This window comes from Fusarium poae, chromosome 1 (assembly GCF_019609905.1).
Source record: "Fusarium poae strain DAOMC 252244 chromosome 1, whole genome shotgun sequence".
NCBI lineage: Eukaryota > Fungi > Ascomycota > Sordariomycetes > Hypocreales > Nectriaceae > Fusarium > Fusarium poae.
Genome location: NC_058399.1, coordinates 1,035,214 through 1,061,435, shown reverse-complemented (window position 1 = coordinate 1,061,435; position 26,222 = coordinate 1,035,214). Strand labels below are relative to the sequence as shown.

The following is a 26,222-nucleotide window of genomic DNA, read 5'->3' as shown; positions in this document are numbered from 1 at the left end:
CATTCTGGAAGGGGATTTTATCTCCTATGCTTAAGTTGCATCTCTGCATCGATAGTGAATCTGTTTAGTGAGGGTCAATCGTGCGGTATCAAAGGAGTGGTAGCTCACATAAAGGCCATTGCTTTAGTGCCGCCGGCATCGGCAGACACTTCAACGCATCTGCCTAGTATCGTGTCGAGGCAGACTCTGTTTGTCTAGCATTCAACATGTTTTACTGCTGATTGTGTCGGCTCCTCAGCTTGTTGGTGAATAAAAGAGGAAATGGATTTAAAATATTTATCTGCGTGTAAACAGTTCTAGGTACGACCAAATATTAAGTTTGTTGATATCAAAAGTAACAAACTCAATCTAAGAGGAATACAAACGGGTTCACTTCCACTCCCTTCTACAACGTACACGACAAACTAATTCTCACATTCACGACAACACATTTGGTGAGTCCTGGAGTTTGTTAGCCAAAGCCAAGCTTCGCACAGAGTACCACTCGCTGTGTGGAGCTGAATCTGATGTCATTAGGCCTATTTAGTACCTAGCTACCTAGCTAAGTAGCTAAGCTCCAGAGAGCTTTGAAAGCTCCATCGCCTCCACTCCGAACATCAAACTACAGCAATTGTTGATTTGCGCATACTCAACCCGTACAATATACCTCACGAATCGCCTCAATCCGCCTCTAACCATGTCTTTCCGAGCTCCTCTCCGTCGGGCCGCCTTCGCCAGGCCCTCCTCCTCTATCTCCGTCGCTGCCCGCGGCTTTCACTCGACCCCTCGTGCCTCCGTCCGCGTTGGCCAAGAGATCCCCAACACCGACGTCCTCCTCGAAGACTCCCCGGGCAACAAAGTCAATCTCGCCGAAGAGTTCAAGACATCCAATGGATACATCATCGGTGTCCCCGCCGCCTTCTCCGGCACGTGCTCCAGCAAGCATATCCCCTCATACATCAACCACCCCAAGCTCAAGCAGGCCGGACAGGTCTTTGTTGTCTCTGTCAACGACCCCTTTGTGTAAGTTCTATTCCCCTCTTCTTATTCTCATATGCCAAAGTTAGTCCCTCACGAATCTAACTCTTCACATAGTATGAAGGCCTGGAGCGACCAGCTTGACCCCGCAAAGCAGACTGGAGTGAGTCAACACCCATGATGTATATCTAAATTGCCTCGTCAGAGGCTCGATACGTGCTTCTTCTAATACACACAAGATCCGATTCCTCGGTGACCCCACTGGTGAGTTCACCAAGGCCCTGGACCTCGGTTTCGAGGCATACGCCGTCTTTGGTGGTATGCGAGGCAAGCGATACGCTCTCAAGGTTGAGGATGGCAAGGTCAGCAAGACCTACGTTGAGCCTGACAACACAGGAAGTGCTGGTAAGTGGTTTCACCCTTTGTGGCTGTATCTTCTGAATGCTAATATACATTTACCAGTGTCCATGGCCGAGCAGGTTCTTGAATAGGTGCATGACTAACATGCCGAGGCACGCTGTGTTATGTGTGTCCTCTAATATACATCCATCTCCAGGACGTTCCTCGGAATACCAAAGAATTTACGTTACAAGAGCATAAAGTAATGAACGTACTCGGTCAAACTGCTCGGATCCATGGATCCGATGTGCTATGGCCTCTGTTGTATTTGCCGTTGTGTAGCAACCACCAAATCTTGTCATTGAGACTCATACATGTTGCCACTACAACAAGCACACGATCTGATTCATGTCGCATGGCCTTCTTCTCTGTTTATCGCTTGTCATGTACCAGCTTAAGCCCATTAATGGGTCAGTCTTTAACTCCATATGACCTTTGTAGACATCACGAGAGTGCTGCCTCATGCACATTCTCGTACCCAACCTGTATTCACAGGATGCAAGATTGCCACTTGATCTTTCCGCTATCTACGAGAACGAACTTACACCTTCGTGATAACCCTCTGCGCTGTTTATACAAGCCAGAAACTAACACTGAGTCTGTATGAGCATGATACGTATGAGCATGGTGATATTGCTAAGCTTGTAAACACATCTGGTTTCCAAATTTGTGACATTAATCTAAATTCACCACCATTGAGGGTAAATTCCCATCCAGATCTAGTCTTGGAAACGACAGTCACCTCTGTAGACAGTGACGACACTTTTGTATCTACTCCTTGTAGAACTGCCAACCTCATGAACTTGCCACAGTTGTCAGGAAGTTTCTGGTTGCGTGCAATTCGATTCCATACGATGTACAACATGATTCACGAACATTCGCACGGATTCCGAAGACACACACTTTGGCGCAGTGTAAATTCAACAAAGATTTGCTTGCCTCAATGGTGCCGAGTTACAAACTATCTGACATGCCTTGGCCAGTGCGTTGTTCAGTGATAGTGAGAAGCATATAAACGTAGTGAGTTATTTTATCCAGCAGATATATAAGAATTTAAATATTGACTATTTTCAGGTAATCTGATCTTCTTTGAACTTTTTGCATCTAGTTTATATATGAATAACAATAATAATAATCCAGGAGGGTGAGTCCTAGCAAGGAACATTCTACGACTACCTATTTCATGGGAACCTTGAGCCTCTTAAGTTATCCAAGTTGTTAGTTAAAATTCCAACTCTATTGCAAGTGATGTCTTTAGGAGCGCTCGTCAATTCTCCTTGTCTGTCTATTCAAAGTTTGGATCTCCAACAAGATAATGTTAAGTTGTTACAGGTTCAAGTGTTTAAGTCATCAACACAGACAAAACAGGTAATAATATTGACATAACAGAGATAACTAAAGAACAAGTAGAAGGTCCTTCTGAGGTATTTCCAGACTCAAATACATCGAAATAGAGGGAATTCACCCTAGCGTGCCTGATCTAGGCATCTTCGGCTTGCCTTGGTGTTTGTCTGATTGCACGACAATCTACCTGTTATTTGGTAATGTGTCATATTAACTTTTGAAGACTGGATAATAACTGCGATTAGTAGTGGGTTTCCAACATAAGCTCTAAAATCCCTGTATTAAAGTGATTTAATACGAATTGATATAGGTATCCCTTAAAGTTTAATATAAAATCGATAGATATAGCTTTATTATAAAAAATAGGGCTCTTAAAGTAACTTTAATTTTATATAAATATAAAAGCACTGCTATATAATCTACTTATCTTTCCTTTAATATAAAGATATTAAAAAACTATTTTTAAACTCTTTAAATATAAAAGACTAAGTATTTATATTAATTAATTTATTTAAATTTTAATCCTTATTATTAATTAACTTTAGCTATAATAATAAAATAATAAATAAATTAAAACTTATATATAAAAACTTATAAAGGTTTTATTATTATTATTATAAATAGAAATTAATTTATTTTAATTATATTATTTATTTAACTATTAATATAACTATAAATAATAATAATATTTATATAAAAATAAAAATTATAATAAATATTAATAAGTTTAATATTATTTAATTAATTAAAATAGCCTTTTTTAATTACTATTTAATTAAGCTAATTAAATTTATTAATTTAATTAAAAAAGCTAAAAAAAATAAAATATTAATTAATTAATTAAAGGTTAAAAAAAAAGCTTTTAAAACCTTAAATAAGGCCTTTAATAATAATAAATATCTATTTTATTAATAAAAAGAATTCTTAAAGGCCTTAAAAGATAAGTTATATATAGCCTAGCTTAAAGATATATAATAAGAAGTTATAGTAATAGTTAAGATATTACTATAAAGAGTTAAGCTACTTAAGGGGAGGTTAACTAAGTAAGATAAAGAGATTAAGAGTAAATAGAGTATAAATATACTTAGAAAGGGTTATTTAAGTGATTTTTTATATAATTACTTATTTATTACTTATATAGAGTAATTAAAACCTTATAATATATAATTAAGATTTTAATTATTTTATAAAGAAATAAAATACTTAAGAATAATAAACTTTAATAATAAAATAATATTATAAGGCTATAAGGCTATACTTTTTAATAAAGTTTAATAAAGTTAACTTTATATTAAAGAATAAAAGCTTTATTAAAATTATAATAATATTATATACTTTCTTCTTCTTTACTTAATAAAATTACTAAGAAAAAAGATATAAATTATTCTACTTTAATATATAATATATTAAGCTAATTTAAATTATAATTATAATATTAATTATATATTACCTTATAATCTAATTAAAAGATAATAGCTTAATAACTAAGTAATATATATAGTATTTTTAATATACTTATAGCTAGATTATTAAAGCCTTATATATAACCTTAATTTAATTCTAAAGTCTATATACCCTTATAATAAAGAAGCTAAAATATATCTCTATAGAATAATTACTATTAATTAAAAATAGTATAGTATTAATTATATTTAACTATAAAATTCTATAATTCCCTAGCCTTTTTATCTTTTAAGGGGACTTATAGTAGATTTAATAGAAAATATAATAACTTAATATAATATATTACTATATTAAAAGTAAGACTAGCTTTATAAAAAGGTAAACTGCTTTTTAAAATATAATAAATTAATATATATTATAATTTATAGAATTAAAGGTTCTTATTTAAACTATTAAAAATAAATATAAGTATTTTAAATAATAGCTTTTTAATATATTCTAATCATAATAGCTTAAACTATAAGAAACTCTATTTAAGTTAAAGTCTATAGATAAAGAAATTTATATATATAGTTAAGAATTTAATATAAAGTTAAAAAGCTAAAGTAAAAGCTTTATTAATATTATAAATAATTAAACTTAATTATATACTTAACTTCTTATTATATTATATAATTACTATAATCTCTTATAATTATAAGTATTAGTAATTTTAATAAAGAATTAAAACCTTATATAACTTATAAAACCTTCCTTTAATTAACTTATAAAATTACTTAAATAACTCTTTTTAACTAGCTTAACCCTATATATTAATTTCTTATTTTTATAGTAGTATTTTAACTATTATTATAGCCTCTTATTATATATCTTTAAGTTAAGCTATATATAGTAATTTATCTTTTAAGGCTTTTAAGAATTCTTTCTATTAATAAAATAAATACTTATTACTATTAAAGACTTTATTTAAGGTTTTAAAAGCTTTTTTTTTTTAATTTTTAATTAATTAATTAATATTTTATTTTTTTTAGCTTTTTTAATTAAATTAATAAATTTAATTAGCCTAATTAAATAATAATTAAAGAAAATTATTTTAATTAATTAAATAATATTAAACTTATTAATATTTATTATAACTTTTACTTTTATATAAATATTATTATTATTTATAGCTATATTAATAGTTAAATAAATAATATAATTAAAATAAATTAATTTCTATTTATAATAATAATAATAAAACCTTTATAAGCTTTTATATATAAGTTTTAATTTATTTATTATTTTATTATTATAGCTAGGGTTAATTAATAATAAGAATTAAAATCTAAGTAAATTAATTAATAATAAGTAATTAATATTACTTTACTATTAATACTTAATATTAACTTTTAAAGTAAATATTTAGTTTTTTATATATCTTTATATTAAAAGAAGAATAAGTAAGTTATATAGTAAATATATTTTATAATGCTTTTATATTTATATAAGATTAAGGTTACTTTAAGAGCCCTATTTTTTATAATAAAGCTATATCTATCGATTTTGCATTAGACTTCGAGGGATACCTATATCAAGTTTAGGTAATTTTGTGGGTTGGTTAAAGGAAGGTTTTGTGGGTTCTTATGTAAGGTTTCGGTTACTCTGTGTGAGCAATAAACAAGTAATCGCATGATTTGATACGAATACATAGTAAGCTTATCTTAACTACATCCATATGCCTAGGCCCCTGGTATTTTCTTCTTCTTTTTACTCTCAGTCGTAGCCCAAGTGTTCTCAATATTCCTCTTGGATTTTAAAGTGAAAGATGTCTAGGTGTACGTTTTTTTTATGTTGAATCCCGAAAACTCGTGGGGTGTTCAGACGGTCTGACAAGACAAGGTTGTGGTTAAAGCTGAATACAATGGAGAACACATTATAGGTTTCTTTTACACCAATGTGTAAAAAGCTGTGGCGACGGCAGTCACATCTCATATCAGTCACTGATCGTGATATTTTTAATCCAATGCTGTTGTAAAGTAATATTTTGAGTGAGTGGTCGATTGAGGTTGGAAGAGGAACAAGTTGCTGCTGTCTGTACAGTCCAACAGAAGCTTCTTTTATCAGTCACCGATATTGTAGAGTTCAGGTAGCTTAGATGCCCTGTCAGTCACGTTTATATTAGAAAATTGTATATTAAGAAGAACCATATATAATTTCTTCCATCTTCCAGGCGGATTACGCATTATCAATAACCTTTACTAAAATTGAAAAGGGCAAAACCAATCTTGCGGACGTATCCCCAAAAAATAGAACGTTGCCCCTTTCGTGGTAAACTTGTAATAGAAAATGAAGCTGGCCAAGTTTACCTCACCAAAGATCGCATCAAATCAAAGGGACGATTGTTCATCCGATAGCCGAATGGGCCCATCAAAAGATGGAAATACTATTAGCAGCCATATCTGACTTGCCGAATAAAGATGCAAGACCCGAGATGATGATCGACGGGTCGAGCCGTCCAAGGGCCCCAAGCTCGCAAGCGGAGAGAGGAGCACATTGTTGAGGAGTTTCAACGGTGGCGGCGAATGAGAAACCATCGCAAGGGCTTCAGCTCGTCACCTCAAATGAGCTGAAGCTACTAGGCAGGGACGAAACAGAGACTAACAAAGGGCTTAGGCCAGGGGCAGGGACGCGTCTGGAACGCGATGCTGCTGGGAGTAGCTTCATCTCAGTGGGCGAATTAAGCGCGCAACAAGGGCATTGGATGAAAATCAGAGATGATTAACAGCGAATCAGAGTCGTGAGACATGGCCCAATATGTGACGGTCATGTATACTCCGAGCTTTAGTTTCGGGGAAATATAGTCGACTTTCGAAGACCGTTGTTGAAGTCAAGTAAGTCAAATCTGTCAAGGTTACAACCCATGCGACTGTGATAATGGCGGGTCAAGGCCGAAATGACTAGCATCAAAACCTGGAAGCAGAAATTGCGGCTGATGTGATACCGGACATTACAATTGTGATCAAGCGTGGCAAGTAAAACAAACCAGGCCTCGTCTCTATCCAAGACAAGGCGGTTGCACGTACATCGCAACTTGAGCCTGAGAATTCCTGATGAAGGCATGGTGTACCCATGCCTCAGGCCGAATAATGTTGTACGTACTGAAGATGGGCTGATGTTGGAAAGTCATCAACGTCAGGCATTGTAGTTGGGTTCCCACCGAGCGCCCTGTGTCAGAGACTCGGACAACATCTGTCTGATCCGAACCCGAGGCAAACAGCCTGATGAGCTGCACATCTAGATTCAGCCTATCCATATTTGGTGTTATCTGTGCTATTGCCTAGGTAGGTAGGTCGTCGTCAGAACAGTTACGACGACATGGCTGTCGAGATTGGGCTGGTATACATGCCGTCCTAGATCATAGGGCGGCTGCATGCATTGACGTTGGGAAATGGAATGATTGGGGTGCAATTCATCACGGCACAGGTATCCCGTCATCTGCTACCTCGATGACCTGTTGCATAGTCTCGGATGCTGTAGATTTCCTCCCCAATGTAAATAGATATACATACTCTGTACGTCGGGGCCAATCGGAAGATTATCGATCCCTGGTACAAGCTGGTAACCAATCGATCCAGGTCAAAGCATTAATTCTGTGTCAACAGAAGCTTGATGTGGATGTTCCTCGAAGTTTAATATGAAGCACCATGTTCAAGCTTACAACAAACTCCCCTTCTGTGTCAGAATTAACAATGAGAAGAGGGAGGCGAGATGACGGGTCTCTACCCAACCACACCATCATAATCTGCCTCAAGCCGCAAACCAAATTGTGACAACTGGCCAACCATGCGCATGCATCTAGTCATCCACAGACCACAACCACCACCATTGCCAGCAGCAGAGGCAGTGGGCAGCAAGACATAGGGACACACACCACTCAAGCCCCCACCATCTGAGACGATGTGCGATACACGAAGAGGCAAGCAGGGCACGGTAGGTATAACGAGGTTGTGATATGGCCCTGCGCTCCTGTAATCCTGGATATTGTGGTGCAACAAACAAATGAATGCCTCGTATGAGACCAAGCACATCCGACAACACACTGAGCTGAACAGCCCCTGGTAATTATTGAATTGTAGGCGAATTGCTTCCTTTTGCACTTGGTTTCGTCGTTCTCACACTCGGTGCTTCAGAATCCAATGTCATAGCATTCATTAGCCTAGAAACAGAGCGACGTCAATTGAAGGTACGCGCCGCGTCCGTGTGTGACAGGACACACAGAGCTCCTCACCCATGCGGACCACTCGGTAGGTTATCCCGCATATTCCCATTGAGGTGCGACGACCGTGTTACCTGATGGCGATCCACAAAGCCAAGGATCATGGCCACTCACCGACTCCATAGGTCTTACGTACGAACGACCAACCTGCTGCAGCCAGCATTAGCAGCTTTCCAGGACTGAACACATTGACGACAGGGCTTGACGGCAGTAACCTGAGAAGATGGAAATGAATCAACACAACTGACTGCCTCTGTCCTGCCAGCAATTTGGAACAGTCTCGTACCCTCGCACTCATCATGCATGGGTCTTTTTCGACGCGATCGACGTTTGTTGCTCGCGTGGTAGTAGGTAGATACAGGCACTGTAACAACCCAGGGACGACTCTGCACGTGGACCATGGCGCTGTGGAGCTACATTCGAGGAGCAAACAATTGACGCAGGATCTAAGCCAAGTTGATAATGAGCAATGAGGCTTGGAAATGTCTCTGATCTCCAACATGCGACCAGTGACGAGAAGGTCCAGATCGCCGGATTTATCTGTGAGGAAGTGCCGACAATAATACACCGACATTTGACAATGTTTCTCCATGACTGATTGGCAAAAATAGACGTTTACATTTTTAGAATTCAGCCATATTTCTATAATCGTAATGTTCCTTTGACGCATGGCAAACGGGAGCATGGCTCCGATATTCTATTTCGCGTGGCTTCAACACGGGAAGGAAATGTACTTCGTTCCAATGGATGAACAGCATTGTTGTCGAATTCGATATGCAAAATGATCGAATATGGGTCTTGAATATGCCCGCAGCCAGTCACCGCTCTTCGTAGGTATACCAAAATTGGCTACCTCTTTGGGAGAGCTTTCAAAAAAACCTCAGCTCACTCACTCGGAGTAAAACCTTGTGCTCTATTTTGTCGCCATTAATGAAAGCTCGGGCTAATTTTAGCCCTTTTGGCTTGCCAACTCATCCATACACCATCCACGGATGATCGCCCGACAAGAGAGAGGGGTGGGAAAGCCTAGGTAAAAAGTAGGTGGATTGTGGTTGTGATACCTGTCGTCACCACAGTTCACATCGTTGCTTGCTACCCGAGAGCTCGCTTTCGTGTGGGAAAAAAAGTACCTAGTATTGGTCATTGTATAGATGGGTACGAAGAAGCTATTTGAAAGTGAAATTGTAATAAACAATCGTAATAAAGATAACATACGACTGTCTGGGGTGAATCCGATACGAGACCGGAAGGACATGCGTTGTAAGAAGACAATGTTTGGGTTAAAGGATCCCACCACTTCAACATCAGCAATCTTCAGCTGTCAATATTCCTGGGTGGGGTCCAAGGTATGTATCAGATAAGAAATTGACCGAATTTGTCGATGATTAAGTGAGAAGAAGGAGATGTGTTTATTTATTAAGAATAAGTGAGTGTCATCAAGTGATTGCGAAATGTTAGGCAGCGACTTTTCACGATCAAGTTTAATATAACATAATGGCCGTTTCCCTTGGAGATGTTGAAATCACCGCAGTAATGTGAGAATTCGGGCTTGACCCGGGCTCGGACTTCCATTCGTACCTACTAGGTAGACGCCACGCCAGCCCCCTCTATAATCAGCGGTTCACCCCCGCTGCAGGGGGTCCCCTACCCAAAAGAGAGAGAAAAACAGAGGCGTTAGATGAAGCCTTTGCGTCATGGTCGCAAGATTGATGATCCAATCAGGGTTTCGACAGCCAGCTTGTCCCCACCTGATGACTGTCTGGCCAGTCAAAAATTGTTAAAGTAGTCTGGAGCCCGCCCCCTCAAATCATCTTCTCGCATTTCCTCGTCCTCCTCGCCGGCTTCACCAATCAATCCTTCTCCTCCAGGCTCCCATCCACTCAATTCAGATTTGTCCCAGGCCTCTCGTCGAAACATTAATTTGATTTGATCGAGCTGTGTCGCTAGGTACTATCATCTGCCCGGCCATTCACCATTCGCAATCAGTCTCGACTCTGGTCTTGATTGGATCATTTCCGCGCAAGCTGCCTGTTAACAACCGCAAGCCAGTATAATAAACGCTCTGTTCGTTGCCAGCTTTGAGCTTTGGTTGGCCAAAACTACAACAAGCTTCTGTGCCTGCAAGCTCTGAGTCTTGCGATTCGTTCAACACCTTGCCAAATCACCTTAACAGGCAACACAACTGGAGCTACAACTATTGTACAAGCTTCATTCAGCCTTACAACCGCTGCATACCAACGTCGACTGCACGCCTTGAAAATCAAATATTGCGACTTGATTTTGAAGTCTTCTTCATTTGGTCACCACTTTATCAGGTCGGCTTGTCACTTTTCACAACCCCGCCATCCAGTTCTCCAGTTCTCGGCGGCTTCAAAAAACCTTAGAAGGCTATTCTCACCTGTCTGATAACTTTCTTTCTCTTCTCAACATTTTTACACTTCGCCTCCTTCCTTCCACACACGTTTTGGTCTTTTCACACAAGATCAAAGTTAGTCACACCTTTTTTTCTTTTCTCCTTCCTTTACATTGGTCGTTTCCGGCCTATATAGGAAAACGTGAGTTCCCCTAGTTTCCGTTTGGGGGTTCTCGGCTTCATATTAGTCTGGCTTGGCCTTGTTTCTGAAGCTGCCTGCCTGTCACCAAATTGCAAACACGAGCTAGCTACCAACACTTGCCGCGCGACAAGACTAGCCATCGCTCGCCCGAGACAACCCACCCACCCCGGTTCGAATTAAACCCACCCTGCCCCGATAGCAAATCAGCACTCTGCTGCATTTCGCTTCGCCCTTTCAACTCACGACTTTGAAGCCTATCATCGTCGCCAGTATCGTCTTGTCTGTATTCATTGGCCGCATCGTCTATCACCTGACGGCTCTTGTCTGCGGATCCCGATTATACCCCAGATTCGAGCTGTCTTAATTGACTTTGAACGGGACGTTGTGCGATCAAGCTTGAGTGTGCTCAAGTCTTCAAATCAGCGGCGTACCCGCGTTCGTGTGCGCCTCAGTATTTCGCAGCACAAAAGGTACGTAGAGATTCAACTCTTGTTGCGCTCTCTGTCAATCTTGCAAATTGTTTTCTTTATCATCACTGGTAAACTTCCCTTTTTCTTTTTGCCCCGGTGTCGGTAGTCCTGCTCGTCCCTGAACAGTAAGCGCGTCGTGTCGCGGTGACTGTCAGATCGTGTCAGCATCGCATTATTGATATCGCTTTATTTGGCAAAACGCGTCTTTTATTCGAAAAAATTGCGCCCCAACGCGCGTATTGTATGTCATCATTGATAACCTGTGGTACATCGAGTATTCTGAGCTTTATTGGTGGCTACTTGCACTTGAGTTTGCACTTAATTGTCTTTGCTTGCGCGCGGACATATCTCGACTTAGACTGACAACATCAATAGCCGTTGAAGCGACCGTTGTCGTGCTCAGATAACCTTTCAGCATGTATGTGTTCCCACTAAGTTGCTCTACTTTCAACGTCTTTTTTTTCTTTCTTTTTTTGGTCTATCATGATTTATTCATCTCAATGGACTTATCAGGTCCTTTTCCTCTTCTCATTGTGTTCTACATAGCATTGCGTCTTTGGGCAGTCCAGTTTCCACTCCTCCATCAAGAAACGTCGCAGTTGAGTGTCTGCCTCGTACTACGGTTGATGAGGTTGGGAAGTGTGTATGCCCCTAGTCTTTTCTCTTTGCTCTTACTTTTGCCTCACAAACCTTGGCGTGCACAGCTGTGCTATACAAGGCTTCTCCCCTTATGGCGAGCCAATACCCCGCTTCCAGACCCTGTTGCGAGGCGCAAAACCGCAGTTGTCCAGAATCCTGGAAGAGAATAAGTCACGGCAGCCAATCATTTTGACTGTCGCCTGCCCTTGCTTGATCAAAGCTCACATTACATGTCTGGACGACGCCGTTTAAGGACTGTCGTTGATTTCTGCATGGTAGACTGAACCGACGCCTCGCCGGTTTTGATACGTCTATGCAGGCAAGGCAGGTTAACGACATCAACCGCCGTGACTGAGGTCTAGGCAAAGCCGCATTCTATCCCAGAGCCTCAAGTCTGCCCAACGAAGGAAGTATCCTACTTTGAGGCCCCGAGAATCAATTCTTACAGTCCATGCAGCTCCGAGCGAATGACTTGTGGGCTGGCTGGCTGGAAGGTGTGGGCCCATCTGTTGCTGCACATTCCGTCATGCATGAGACTCTGGTTGCCAACGCATCAAGAGTGGCTTTCCAAACGCGCATCTGCACCTCAATCGTTCCCGCCCCCGTTTTTACGCCGTTCCTCTTACCCTAGCTTCACCTATATACACTTTAGCTAACGCCTATGGTTGGACAGATCTTTTAAGACAAGCAACCGACCAGCCAGCGCTGTCCTGTCGCCGTTCCTTGTCCTGTGTTTGTTGATATCCTTCAAACTCGACATTCTTGTTGGTGTGGCTGTGTAAATCGCCGTATTTACCTACCATAATCGAAAGCAGAACCAAGCCACAGCAACATCTATTCGGCTTGTCCTGCCATCTCACGTACGCGTGCCCAATTACTATATTGTGGCCGCTTGCAGAGAATCTTCGATTCGTTCAAATACGCCACCAGCTCAAAAAGCCCGAGACTGTACCCAACCGAGATATTATTTTCGAATATCGCATAGGAGTGATCAATTGCTGCTATCGAAGACATTCCTTTCCCCGTCTTCTTTAATTTACGCAAAGAGGATACAGTATCACGCGTCAAGTATCGGGACAAACCAGATACTACGCGTGATACAAAGATTACGCGACGAGGAGGATGGATTACGGCCAATACCAGCAACAAGGACAAAGCTCAAACTCGGGTTACTCGAACTCAGGTGCTGCTAACAACATCACATCACCGACGAACATCTCCCAGCACCCAGTGCAGTCCTCACCCATTATCTCTTCCCAACAGCAAGGTCAAACCCAAGGTCACGGCATGTATCCACCACAGTATGGAGTACCGCAGCAGGGCATGCAGCCAGTCCATTATGGCATGAATGGTATACAGGCGGCCGCAATGGCGGCGACCGCTGCTGCCTCTGGTTCAAACTATGGTTATATGCCTTCGGATCCCAACATGCCTCAGAGCTCACCCCGCATGGGCGCCAATGCTAAGAAGGATGGACGTCAATCCCCTCGCATGAACAGCATGTCTCAATTACCTGGACGTAGAATGAGCCAGGTTACGAGCCCCGGCGTTCCTACTGCACCGATGATGACACATGCCGGCGCGCGTCCAGGCGTTGCCCCCCCACAGATGCCGACTGCACAGATGCAACATCCGCAATCGCCTGACATGCCGGCCGCTAGCGGCGCAGAAGAATCGCCGCTATACGTGAACGCCAAGCAATTCCACCGTATTCTTAAGCGTCGTGTTGCCCGCCAAAAGCTCGAGGAACAACTGCGACTGACCTCTAAAGGACGCAAGCCATACCTTCACGAGTCACGACACAACCATGCTATGCGAAGGCCTCGTGGCCCTGGTGGTCGCTTTCTTACAGCCGAAGAAGTTGCGGCCCTGGAACGCGACGGCGAGAAGGGTGCCGATGGAAAAGACAACTCTGCCGGGGATAACTCTGGGAATGCGGGAACAAAGCGCAAGTCTGAAGCCGGCTCGGCAACCTCGAATAAAAAAGCTAAGACGGACACAGCGAGCCCAGGGGACGAAGAAGATGAGGACGATGGTTAGTGTGGTGCTTGAGTGCATCCATGGCCCATTTTTGCTCCTTCAAACCCTTTGCGTTTTACGACGTCACGAAAGTACGATTCTTACTTCATTCTGCCGCTCTTCTGTTCCCTATGCGACCTCAAAGAACCTACGTGATTCAAGCAGCTTTCTGTTGATCTGGTGAGCGTGTCTCCTGTTGATCAGGTTTTGATCACAACCCCGGCATGTCTTTATGGTCTACATGAAAGTTGTGTCTGCCGCGCACCGTTGGACGGGGCGCCTGTTTTTGAGTTTCATTTAATAAAGCACTCGTCTGGCAACAGGCAGTTCATGTCTATTATCAGGCTGGCGTGGCCAGGGGATATTGGATGGGTAGAATGCACGACCGATACCCTACCTCGTTTTTTATTCGTCCGAACTTTCTCCCAAACTCTTCACTATTTCATATTTCTGTCTCTATTTTTCTTGGAGGGGTTATCAAGGTTAGATTGTCCGTCCGCAATATTCACAACTGTCATCTGCCCACTGATCGGATTTCATTTGACAGTTTATGGGAAAGAGGAAGCGGGAAACATGGAAATGCGAAGGAAAACAAAATAAAGAAAGAAAGAGAGCATCGAATGGGTAAATGGAGAATACACCAAGCCGCTTATATAAGGACTAGGGCTCCATCTTGCCATTGGTTTGATGCTCTCTCTCATGTGCGTGTGCGTGTGTGTATATGTTAGAGGTCAGGGCGTTGAATTGATGGGTGTCGTATTTATGAATTAAGGTTTATACATGTTTATTGTTTTGAACAATCTCTATTGTGACATTGCTCCATGTATGACAATACCTATCATAACCTAAGCAGACTATATCTGGTGCACAAGTTATGCAGTTGATGGGTTTGGTTCAAAGTATGTATGATGCCTTTCTCGGTGTGCGGCTTTGTCACGAAAGGTAGGTTTCATGAAGCAACTTTATTCTCACACGATTCACACTGTCGGTTATGCATATTCTTATTGGGGAAGTAAGTTATTGACCTTGTATGGATCCGTTGGGGTAAGTTCAGAAGGATGGGGTTGAGTTTAGAGTATAGATAACATAATAAACGGTGGCATTTTGCATTCTAGAGTAGACTCGTGTCTGTAACCTAAAACCTGTTGACATCATGTCTCATAAGTCATGAATAAAGATCGTAGTTCACCAAACGAAGAAACCAATCCCGAAGGGTAAAAAGAAAAGCATTATCACACAAGACCAATCCCACCAACGCACCAACTCAGAAGGGATTTGTAGTCAAAAGTACTATCTATCTACATTGAACACTCTCCAACACCGCCCTTCTCTAAATCCTCAATTCGTTCTCGAGGCCATGTCGGCATCCTCAGTGAGCATATGCCACTGTTAATCCGTGGTGCGACGGCCGCGATAGATCGATTGTCAGAAACATCAGCGGAATCTCGTCGTAGACGATTGAAAATGCGAGCAACCACGCTACCTATGGCCCCGAGCTTACGCAGCAAGACACCAAAGGAACGGGTTTGAAGGAATGTAATGAGGAGCATAAAGGGAACGCAAACGAGTATCATTGTAAGAGCGAAACGCCAGTCTGTTGCTGGAATCGTAAAGACTGTCATACCGAAAACGGACTGTGTCATGTCAGTAAAGATGTTCTCGTAATTCTATCATCAAAGAAGTTGGAAAACGTACTGTTACAAAAGTCAGGGGTAGAAATATCATGCTGATCATGGTGAGTATTCTAATATTGTCACCCTGCTCAATCGCCCTTCGACTCTCTTTGATAGAGCTTCCACTGAAGAGCTGATCCCTCAAGTTCTCAATCTCTTTCCGAGTGCGCTCGTTGCGCTTGAGAACCTCAGTAAGCTCCTGAACAACCTTGTCCAGTTCAGCACGCACGGTGGCCATGCGCTCACGATAAGCAACGCCGTCGGGTGTATCAGGGTATCGATGCGGCCACAAAATAGGATGTGTTCCAGCCCAGAAGCTGTCGGTGAATGTGTCAACATACGCAGCGATCATTGACTTAATGCCTGTGTTGACGACGGCTAGAGTGTTGTACGACCAAAAGTATCTGCGGATAAACGTGAAATGCCTGTCTTCAAAGAGAAGTTTATCGCGAAGCTTAGGGTCGAACATGAATTCGGGCTTCAGATGATCAGCGATGACTTCAAAGTAGAATAAGAGAAACATCGGGGACATACAGGAGGAGTAATGAGCTTGGTGATTCGCTCATGGAGTATCAGGTTTCTTTTTGTTGCATCCCGATATTCGGAGATGAGCAAGTCCAAGAATGCATGCGGACCATTAACATATTTGTTGTTGTCTTTGGTAAACTCTTCCCCTCGAACTGTGTGGGAGTTGTCTGGAAAGCTTTGAATAGCAAGTAACTGCCATGGCCCAAAGGTGTTGAAAACAAAACCTTCTCGTGGACGTTCTCTTCTTAATCGCCAGGTGGGAGCCTTTTCAGGCTCTCCACCGAGAGACAGAGCTAGAACAGAGCCACATTCTGCAATGTCGATGTGGTCTCCAAGGCGACTCTCTGAGTCTCGCTTGTCGAACCGTTGCCAGGAGGCTGGCTCCAGAGGAGGATTGACCACAGTGTAATACTTGAAGACAAAGAAGAATGATTTCTGGCGGACATTGGGTAGAGAAGTTGATAGTCCGATTGGGAGCGAAGATGGAATAGCCTGAGAAGGTGGTCGCTCATAAGCCCGGTTCATAAAGGCGCGGGTACGTCCACGGTTGGGCTCATCGGAAAGGAGATGGGTGAGGAGTTCAGTCATATCGAAGTGTTTAGACATGGTTAGATGAAGAGTTGCGAGGATCAAAGGAGTGGGCTCTTGGACTATCCTAAGCAATGTTAGTTGGGGTCAAGAAGATATGTAAATAGCTCAAGACTTACGTGATTCTGCCTACAGAATGGCTGTTGGCGTTGACAGATTGAATAGTTTGCCAGACTGTGGGAGCATCTACAGAATCAGCCGAGTTCTCAAGTTGCCCGTCGCTGGTATCTGACGATGGCTCATCCCCATTCCCATCAGCGCTGAGCTTGAAAGGGATATTGTTATGCCCAACCTCGTACACCTCAAACGTGGACTGACTGTACTGCTCCTTCTCGTACGCTGCAAAGTCACGAAAGGTATTATCCTTTGGGCCATTCTCATTCGGGATCTCGGGGCGACGCTTGATCATCTCATCGAGAAGAACAGTCATCTCTGGAGAAAAATCAGTGTCACGAAGGTGCTGGAAGAGTTGTTCATCAGACCAGCTTTCTAGAGCGAGATGGCCCTGGACTTTGTTGCGGGGATAGTCCTCGGCCTTCTTCGCAGTAGTAATGTCGAGAAGAGGGACGAAATGTCCATCGTGATCGTCTTGTGGGAACCCAACGTGAGGACTGTCGCTTGATGAGCCCATCAAAGGCCAAGACTTGACAGAAAGAGATGTTCTTGGCTCGACACTCTCCAAAGTGTCTGCCCGGGGCCGTTGGCAGAAGGGGGAGAGAGGGCTCTCCATGGTGAATGTTGTTTCATGACAAGCCCCAAGAGGTGACCTCAAGGTACCCGGAGACTCATTGGAGATACTGTTTCGAGCAGGGGATCCAACTGCATCTATCTGATGAGAGATAGAACCACCCCCATGGCTAGCCAGGGAGTGTTGAAGCTTTTGGTGGACGGGCTCAGGTACTCTAATGAGTTTGTCTAGAGCATGTGAGGGTGTGTTTGTGTTCATTGACACACGTATAATATATTTTAATCTGATGTTGGATGAAAGGTGAAACGGGCTCTAAACTATAATAATTAACTATCTACCAGACTGAAGACACTGGGGAAGATGGAGGTTTATTTCTACTCTTTCATCCCTCGCACCTGATGCATCTATCGGCGGCTCCCGATGCATATTGCGGCTGACTCCTGCTCGGTCAACATCCATGGTTAATGCTTGAATAAGGCAGGGCAAGCGAAGATCCATGAAGCAGATAAGCATTGCTTCTAGCGTGCCAAGCAGCGTGGAGTATGACTCTTTAAGACCAACTGTTGCTCATCTGCATGTCACACAATCCCAATCACGGATATCTGAGACAAACAGGGCCTTATTTTCAAGCTAACATAATATCAAGGTAACAGAGATGGCCGATCCGAATACAACATTAGCAATCTCTCTTTGAAGAACTACTCGTTGTTGAAGCTGATGAATTCTCGTGACATCACGACATGGGTGGGATGCCAAAGAATCTCAACTCAGCCTGTTCACGTGGAAGAATATATCACTTATAATAGGGCTGTCATAAATAGCAAGCAAGCCTCGTTATCTCAATGGAATCCTCATGAACATAAAATGACAAACAGAGTTTCTAGGACTTTGATAGTGAGGCTTGAAGCAAAAAAAGGCGTTTGGTCGATCGTCAACGCTTATGAGCGCCTTTCAACGGTTGCAAACGGATATCATGATGGCGGCAGTGCGGAATGGACTTTGAGGCATCAACTTCGCTACCCTTCAGCTGTCTGTATTTCTAATACCGTACGTCATGCAACCTTTTTCTTCTCACAGCCCGGGCGACCCTGAACATGGATGGTCATGGTCATGGTCCTGAAAAGGATGCGCCATATCGCGGGGGGTGAAGCTTCGTTACATCCCACGTGCTAAAAGCCATCAAGAGCAAACCTTAGATTATCGCTGACGAATCCTGTCTTGATTGAGGAAATTCAATTACGTTTGGTATATGCGTCGCATGTTTACTCTGACAAAGACAAGTCCAATTATCACAAGGATGAAGATAGATGTTTTGGTATCATCGATGAATGCGCATCTTACAGTAACAAGGTACATTTTACACACGTCCGCGTAGTACGGTACATGCCCATTCCTGTCCACCACCGACCGTAGCTCCATACCCAAGCCGCCCGCCTGATATCATTCCCTTTCATGTCCTCATAACTTTCTAAAACAAATGAATCCCTACTCGAATATTAAAAGCCTTTAATAGCAATGTCCAACACCTAGTTAGTATGAATGCAACGTGATTCCCTGCGCCATAGACGTATTTAGGACGCAACGCTGACGGGCTTGGCTGTTGATGCTGCGGGCTTCTCAGCGCCGTCCACCTCCATAGCATCACCATCGGCCTCGGCCTCGCCTTCACCCTCTTCCTCCTCCTCGAGCTCATCCTCACTTTCGCCTTCGATGTCGACACTGCCATCGTCCGACAGCTCGTCTTCATCAGCAGCGTTTTCTCCCTCGCCTTCAACGCCAGCCATTTCTGCGTCTTCTCCGTTGGCCTTGGACGTAGCCTTGGCTTCCTCTTCAGCCTCCTCTTCGGCCTCTTCGTCAGCCTCATCGGCACCGTATTGGTCGCCGTCGGCAACAAGGTCGGCCTCAGGTTGCTCAGGAGGGTACTCGGCGGGAGCAGAAGCCTCGGAATCCCTAAAGACACATTAATTTGGATTGTTTTTACAAGTCGTTACTATTCACTTACCACTTGATGGCGAATCGAGTCACGCGGGGCTTCTCGGCCAACACATTACGCTTCACACGCTCGATGATAGGCTTGGCAGGAGGTTCGGCGTTGAGCTCTTCAGAGTCATACTCATTGTTGACGTAATAACCAACGCGGATAAATTCTCGTCCGTCGTAGGCACAAGTCAGGAGAATGACAGTGACACCAAGAATTTCGGCATCGGGGATGCGGGAGGTGTTGGGAGCATCGGCCTCGAAAATGAATTTGTTTACTCCGACGGGGATAGGGCCGACGAGGAGGGAGTCGAGTTCTTGATCATACTGGTCGCTGGAAGATGTTAGAAGAAGCGGTGTGAGGAATCGCGGTCAAGCTCCTGCGTACCTGGTGGCGGATCCAACGTAGGTGAGCTTCCACTCGAGATCTGATCCACGTTAGCGCTATGATCTTTTGCAGTACTGGTGAAAAACACGAACCCTTCTCAAGCTGCTCAAGGCATTCGAATGTGATCTCAAACTCGTACTTGTCGGTGAACTTGGCAGGGTTGTTCAAGACGTTGACACCCAAGAGCGAGACGACAGACATTTTGATAGTAGGTGGTGGGTATAATGGGAGAAAAGTTGTAATCAAGAGCACGCAGTGCAAAAAGTGATTGTAGTAAAAGACCGAATATAACGGGAAAGGATATGTAGAGTAGTATCTGACTCTTGTGACGAGAGAGAGTTGATGTTGGAAGAAGTGCGATGTGAGATGCAGGAGGAGGGAGAAGGAGACAACAGAGTGGATGGTGGATGGAGTATTTGATGGAAAGCGGCCAACTAGTCTTAATACCTTAGCCTTAGCACCTGAACTTGGAGGGGGACCAGGAGTAGGAGTAGGAGCATGGGTGAAAGAAAACAAGAGCGGATCGATTCTTGGTTGCGACGGGCGATGACTTGCCCTGAGCGTTCCAAAATGTGAGGAGCGATAGTGGGACGCGTTAGGCGGTCACACCCCGCGTAGAGAGGTTGCGTTGAATTGGACGCGGTTCTTGTGATTCTTTGTTTTGATTGGTTCTTTACAGTACCTAGGCGCAACAGCCACAGCTATCAGGTAGGTAGGTGGCCGAATAAATCATCAATAGACTTGAATGACGAGAGCATCAGAAACAAGACAATTGAGACGGTTTATCATGTAATATTCCGTAAGCGTATGTTTATTTACGATCCGCAATCGATAGACCGGGCTTGTTTTTTAGACACGGAGGACGTAGTAGAGAGCCGAGTAAGATGTACATCCACACTTGACAAATTTAAATGTATTTTCCTTGGTCTTTTTTTACTTGCAGCAAATCCTCAAACCTTTTCAATGCAATTCGTGTTTCTAGTACAAAGATGAATGTTGACAAGGTCCAATAACTTTGATCTATTAGTAGTTTTATATGCTCAAAGTGTAATTACCCTATGACTTTGTAGGCAGGTTGTAAAAGCAGGGACTGGATACCAGGACGATAATATTAATGTACTCTTATGCTACCATAGGTACCTCTAGGTATAAGCTGATCTATTTAATATTTTCCCAACCATTAAATTTGTACCAGTTTTCATGCGACACACTTGTTAGGCTTCCACCCAGATAAACATATTTATAGCTACATACATACGAACAAATAGCTATCCAGATAAACACAAAAATACTAACTCACCAAGTAGCCTAGGTAGTTGTATACACAGTAAAACATAACTCTGATAAACACGCGAGTAGGTAGATACCTATATAAAGCAACGACTTCGCCGTGCCCATTGCAATTATTTTCTTCCTTCAACCTCAGTTCATCTAACTTACAGTACCTATCTCAGCAAGTACTTAGGTAGATTGACAAAAAACTTCTCGTAGACATTCTATTACACTCTGCCTACTGTATTATCGTATAACTGATGTGGGTGTTCCTCGAAGTTAATGATCGTAGGATGCAGCCTCGTCACAAAAGATAGGGCTCTTAGAGCAATCTTATTCTCACACAATACAAAAGCACTGCTGTGTATTATCGTATAACAGAAATTCGAACCTCTCTGCCTCTTAACTACCTATTCATTTTCCCATCGTCCCATCACGCGACCCACAAAAGTGCGGCTCTTGACCTGCCCATTACTTGCGACTTCACCGCCTTGGCACCACTAAGCCTGTCTAGGAGTTCTGCCACAGCTGCTTTGACCAAAGCACATTCTTTGTTGGAGCTATCAGACTTTGAGGCGCTGCTCCCAAAAAACATCCGCACGCAGCTCAACAAACGACGCTTCGATCTCCCTCGACACGACATATCTTTGGTCCATACCCGTTGCGCCGTTTCCGACTTCGAGTTACGAGCGCTGCAATTGCTCAGCGCCAATCCCTCCGGAGCAAGCTGGCGCAGCTCCTTGAGCTTGCCGTGTTCGCGACAGATCTCACCAGATCGTCACTCGTATCATCAAAGATCGCACTTTCTTGATCGAGCACATCGCGCATTTCCGACCGAGATATCTGTGATATTCCCGAGTAGCCACCGCTGATCATTTTGATTTGCCGCCCTGTCATTGACTCAGATTTGATCGTTCTTGGTCCTGCGGTCTTCGGCGACGCGCCCATTGAAGTCGCCTACAAATCGCGACCGAGTAAATCGCAACACAACCCGATTCTGAACATTTGCAGGATGGCTTCCGAAGGTACTACATGGGGCGCGGAGGATATTGGGGCACAGGGCGATCAAGTTCAGCATAGCGAGGAACAAGTTGATAACTATGCTCAAGACTCTCTTGCCTCTGGTGATGCCGATGCAGCGGATAATGGTACAGAAGATGAAGGGGGAGAATATGACCCAGAGTCGGTCACTATCGGTACACCTGTCATGGCCCCTGAGCCGGCTTCTTCTGGTACTCCTCAACGTCAGACATCAAAGCCTAAGATGTCAGGTGGCTTCATAGTTGAGGCTTCCGATGACGAAGATGATGATGAGGATGAAGATGAAGAAAAGCAGCCTGCCAATGCCGCTCCCCAGACCGATGCAGTCCCTACTCAAAACCAGCCTGGCCCTTCCACTACGCCTGATGAACACGTTCCTGCAGCTCCAACTCATGCTCCTGTCCCTCCTGCTGTCCCTTCCAATGTGACACCGGTCCTTGCTGGTCTCGATCCCGTTGCTCTCCTCGAATTTCGTGTCAAAGAGGACCCTCGTGGCGATATGGATGCTTGGCAAGAGTTGATTGCTGCTCACAGAGACTCTGGCACTCTCGACCAGGCCCGAAGTACTTATAACCGCTTCGTAGAGATTTTCCCACAAGCTGTAAGTTGGTTAACCCGTCCCTTGGCTGTAATATATGCTAACGATCTCAATAGGCAGATAAATGGGTTGAATGGATTGAGCTGGAGCTGAAATATAATAACTTTGTCGATGTTGAGCAACTATTTAGCAGATGTTTGATGACAGTTCCCAACGTGAAGCTGTGGACAGTCTATCTAGACTATATTCGCCGTCGCAACGACCTGAACAATGACCCAAATAGCCAGGCTCGTCGCACCGTTGCTCTGTCTTACGAATTTGTGATTGACAACATTGGCGTGGACCGAGATTCTGGTAACATCTGGCAGCAATATGTCCAATTCGTCAAGAATGGGCCAGGCCAAGTCGGCGGGGAAGACTGGCAAGATCGACAAAAGATGGACCAGTTGCGCGCGATCTACAAACGCGCTGTCGCTGTTCCCATGTCGACCGTCAATAATCTCTGGAAGGAGTATGATCAATTCGAAATGGGATTGAACAAGATGGCTGTAAGTTTCACCGTCTCGCTACCTGTAGCATGAGCTAACTAAAACAAAAAGGGTCGCAAATTCATCCAGGACCGTTCTCCAGCCTACATGTCAGCCAAGAGTGCTAACATTGCGTTGGACAACATCACCCGGTATCTTGACCGCACAAACCTTCCAAGACTCCCACCTGTTCCAGGCTTCAACGGTGACCAGGAGTACAGAGATCAAGTTGAAATGTGGAAGAAGTGGATTGCCTGGGAAAAGGAAGACCCGCTTGTCCTGAAGCCTGATGAGCCCAAGGCATACAACCAGCGAGTTCTCTATGTCTACAAGCAAGCATTGATGGCACTGCGATTTTGGCCTGAAATCTGGGTCGATGCAGCGGAATGGTGCTTCCAAAATGACATCCGCGAAAATGACAAAGAGGTGGGCACAGAACTGCTGCTGGAGGGTATCAAGGCAAACCGCGAGAGTGTGTTGCTTGCATTGAAGCACGCAGACCATATCGAGGTTAACCATCCAGGCAAGGAGGTTGACAAGGCGGCTTTTGCGCAAGCTGTTCGCAAACCGTACGATGATGTTCTGGAAACGTTGTACGAGATGGGCGACAAAGTCAAGGAGCGGGAAAAGTTGGAAGTCTCAACACTGAAGCAGGCGGCGGCACAAGACCTAGTCCAAGCGTCCATTGAGGAAAACGATGACGACGACGAAGACAAACCCAAACGTTCGCCTATGGAGGAGCGCATCCTTGCCATTCAGAAGGGATATGCTACCGAAACACAACTTCTGTCAAGGACAATCTCATATGTATGGATTGCTATGGCAAGGGCCATGCGTCGCATTCAAGGCAAAGGTTCTCAAACAGAAGGTGGCTTGCGCAAAGTCTTCACCGATGCCCGTCAAAAGGGACGACTCACCAGTGATGTTTACGTCGCCGTGGCGTTACTCGAAGCTGTTGTCTACAAGGACAATGTAGGCGCCAAAATCTTTGAAAGGGGTGCGCGTCTATTCCCTAACGATGAGGTGTTCATGATAGAATACTTGAAGTATCTCCATTCGAAGGATGACACGACCAGTAAGTCAAGCCCACATTGTATCCAGAATGAAACTAATGATGTACAGATGCCCGCGTCGTTTTTGAGACATGTATCAACCGCCTGGTTTCCAAGCCAGACACCCTAGCAAAAGCCAAGCCGCTTTATGCTTACTTCCACAAGTACGAATCGCAGTATGGCGAGTTGTCACAAATTTCCAAACTGGAGGACCGAATGGCAGAACTTTTCCCAGAGGACCCCAAGCTCAAGTCCTTTGTAGCCCGATTCTCGAACGAGACATTCGATCCCATTGCGGCTCCTATCATCATTTCCAAGACAGCTCAGATGCGTCCAAAGCAGATCGTCCCCATCGTTGAGCAGCCCATGCAGCCCGTCTCACTACGAAACAGCCCCATGCCGCTCCGACAGGAACAAAATACCCGGGCGCAGTATGTTCGGGCAACTGCTTCACCGAAACGGCCTCTTGCTGTTGATGATGAAGAGCTCAACCCACCCAAGCGACTTGCTAGAGGCGTCTCGCCGCTCAAGGGTGCTGCTGGCCGACGCCTTGACCAGCAGCGACGGAACCAGGCATCAGCGCTGCACAGGGATATCACTTTCTTGCTCAACATTCTGCCGCCTGCTCAAAGCTATGACGGCCCGCGGTTGAACACTGCAGCTTTGGTATCCCTTCTCCAAAATACCGAAGTTCCTGACTATTCTACATGGAAGGCTGCTGGTGGAGGCCAACAACGTTTTGGCAACACCACCCACACACGACAAGCATCAGGAGAGTTTGTCCGGCCATTGAGCCCATACGGAAGATCATCCGCCACAGCTGGTGGATATAGGAATTCGCCATTGCGGCCGGAGACGGGAAATGCGTATCAATCAAACCCGTACCCTCTGCCTGAAGCAAGTGGCCAGCAATCCACATGGCCGCAGGTACCTGGTGCATACGGTGCGCCAGCACCCGGACAATTCGGAGGATACCGATACTGAGATCGAGATTTTGAAACGGGTTCTTGATAGAACGGCCATCGGTAAAAGACCCTGGGCCGGAAATGGCGCCAGCTGATAACTGCCGAAAAGGGAAATTCTTTGGATGATGCTTATGGTTGGGCTGGGATTGTCTTTGCCTTGCATTCTATACATGGTATGGCGTTAAGGGGAATTGATGGCAGAAGTCAGTGGTGATTGCCATGGATATGTTATGCTGGGATGATGGACAAGGCAGAGATTCCTCGCCTACTCATTTCTAAACTTTAGTAGCTTTAAGAAGCTAGTGTAATAAACAAACTCCTTTGTTCAAAATAAAAATAAAAATGTGTGTCTGCTTTGTGATGTTGTTTATGTTGTTTGAAAGGTTATTGTTGTCTTGCAAGGCACATTGCCATTCTTGACTATAATACAATTATTTGTTATCTATCCGGGGACGCGATATATGCATCCGATACGCTAATTCTTTTTGTATACTAGGTGCCTAGATCCTTATGTTTGTCAGTTATGTCACAGTGCTTTGATATCAAACAGTGCCTCTGCCTCAGTGGTGGCCCCTGCGGGCAAGGTGAAATACAATACCGTAACTCGGCGTTTATTACCACCTCGACATTATTATAATTCTAAATCATATCTCACTACATTAAAGACAACTAAATATTACCTGTAAACATTAAAGTAATAGATTAGATATGTTATTGTTGCAGATTTGCATGTTGGTAGCCGCCTTGGTCTCGTGATTTAGCCTGCCAGTGCCCGTCTCCTTCCTCAAATCTCAAAACAAATCTCCCACTTGGTTGCCACTATCCGACATCGGTTATGCAGGAGGATTAGCGCGTAGTGGTTGCTCTTGTGGTTTGTTTTTATTTTCTGCTTTGCTCATCCAAACCTCCCCCTTCTCTCCTTGTGCACCTCACTCCCTCA

General features: G+C 43.9%; 5 protein-coding genes across 5 annotated transcripts; 3 read left to right on the top strand and 2 right to left on the bottom strand.

Moving 5' to 3' along the window:
- Nucleotides 1–676: 676 nt before the first annotated feature.
- Nucleotides 677–1,448, top strand: FPOAC1_000369 (uncharacterized protein; the record flags this gene model as incomplete). The annotated part of the gene is made up of 4 exons (XM_044844985.1): nucleotides 677–1,002; nucleotides 1,075–1,120; nucleotides 1,197–1,362; nucleotides 1,420–1,448. 4 exons carry the CDS (start codon nucleotides 677–679, stop codon nucleotides 1,446–1,448), a joined length of 567 nt encoding a protein of 188 aa, XP_044710901.1.
- An 11,700-nt stretch (nucleotides 1,449–13,148) lies between these two features.
- On the top strand, nucleotides 13,149–14,066 carry FPOAC1_000368 (uncharacterized protein; the record flags this gene model as incomplete). The annotated part of the gene is made up of 1 exon (XM_044844984.1): nucleotides 13,149–14,066. The coding sequence occupies one exon, from the start codon at nucleotides 13,149–13,151 to the stop codon at nucleotides 14,064–14,066; it is 918 nt and encodes a 305-aa protein (XP_044710900.1).
- A 1,277-nt stretch (nucleotides 14,067–15,343) lies between these two features.
- FPOAC1_000367 (uncharacterized protein) lies at nucleotides 15,344–17,564 on the bottom strand (the record flags this gene model as incomplete). The annotated part of the gene is made up of 4 exons (XM_044844983.1): nucleotides 15,344–15,679; nucleotides 15,741–16,196; nucleotides 16,253–16,901; nucleotides 16,954–17,564. 4 exons carry the CDS (start codon nucleotides 17,562–17,564, stop codon nucleotides 15,344–15,346), a joined length of 2,052 nt encoding a protein of 683 aa, XP_044710899.1.
- A 1,529-nt stretch (nucleotides 17,565–19,093) lies between these two features.
- ASF1 (Histone chaperone asf1) lies at nucleotides 19,094–20,088 on the bottom strand (the record flags this gene model as incomplete). The annotated part of the gene is made up of 4 exons (XM_044844982.1): nucleotides 19,094–19,472; nucleotides 19,525–19,833; nucleotides 19,888–19,927; nucleotides 19,980–20,088. The coding sequence occupies 4 exons, from the start codon at nucleotides 20,086–20,088 to the stop codon at nucleotides 19,094–19,096; spliced, it is 837 nt and encodes a 278-aa protein (XP_044710898.1).
- A 2,083-nt stretch (nucleotides 20,089–22,171) lies between these two features.
- On the top strand, nucleotides 22,172–25,301 carry RNA14 (mRNA 3'-end-processing protein rna14; the record flags this gene model as incomplete). The annotated part of the gene is made up of 4 exons (XM_044844981.1): nucleotides 22,172–22,801; nucleotides 22,855–23,286; nucleotides 23,338–24,340; nucleotides 24,388–25,301. 4 exons carry the CDS (start codon nucleotides 22,172–22,174, stop codon nucleotides 25,299–25,301), a joined length of 2,979 nt encoding a protein of 992 aa, XP_044710897.1.
- Nucleotides 25,302–26,222: the final 921 nt, after the last annotated feature.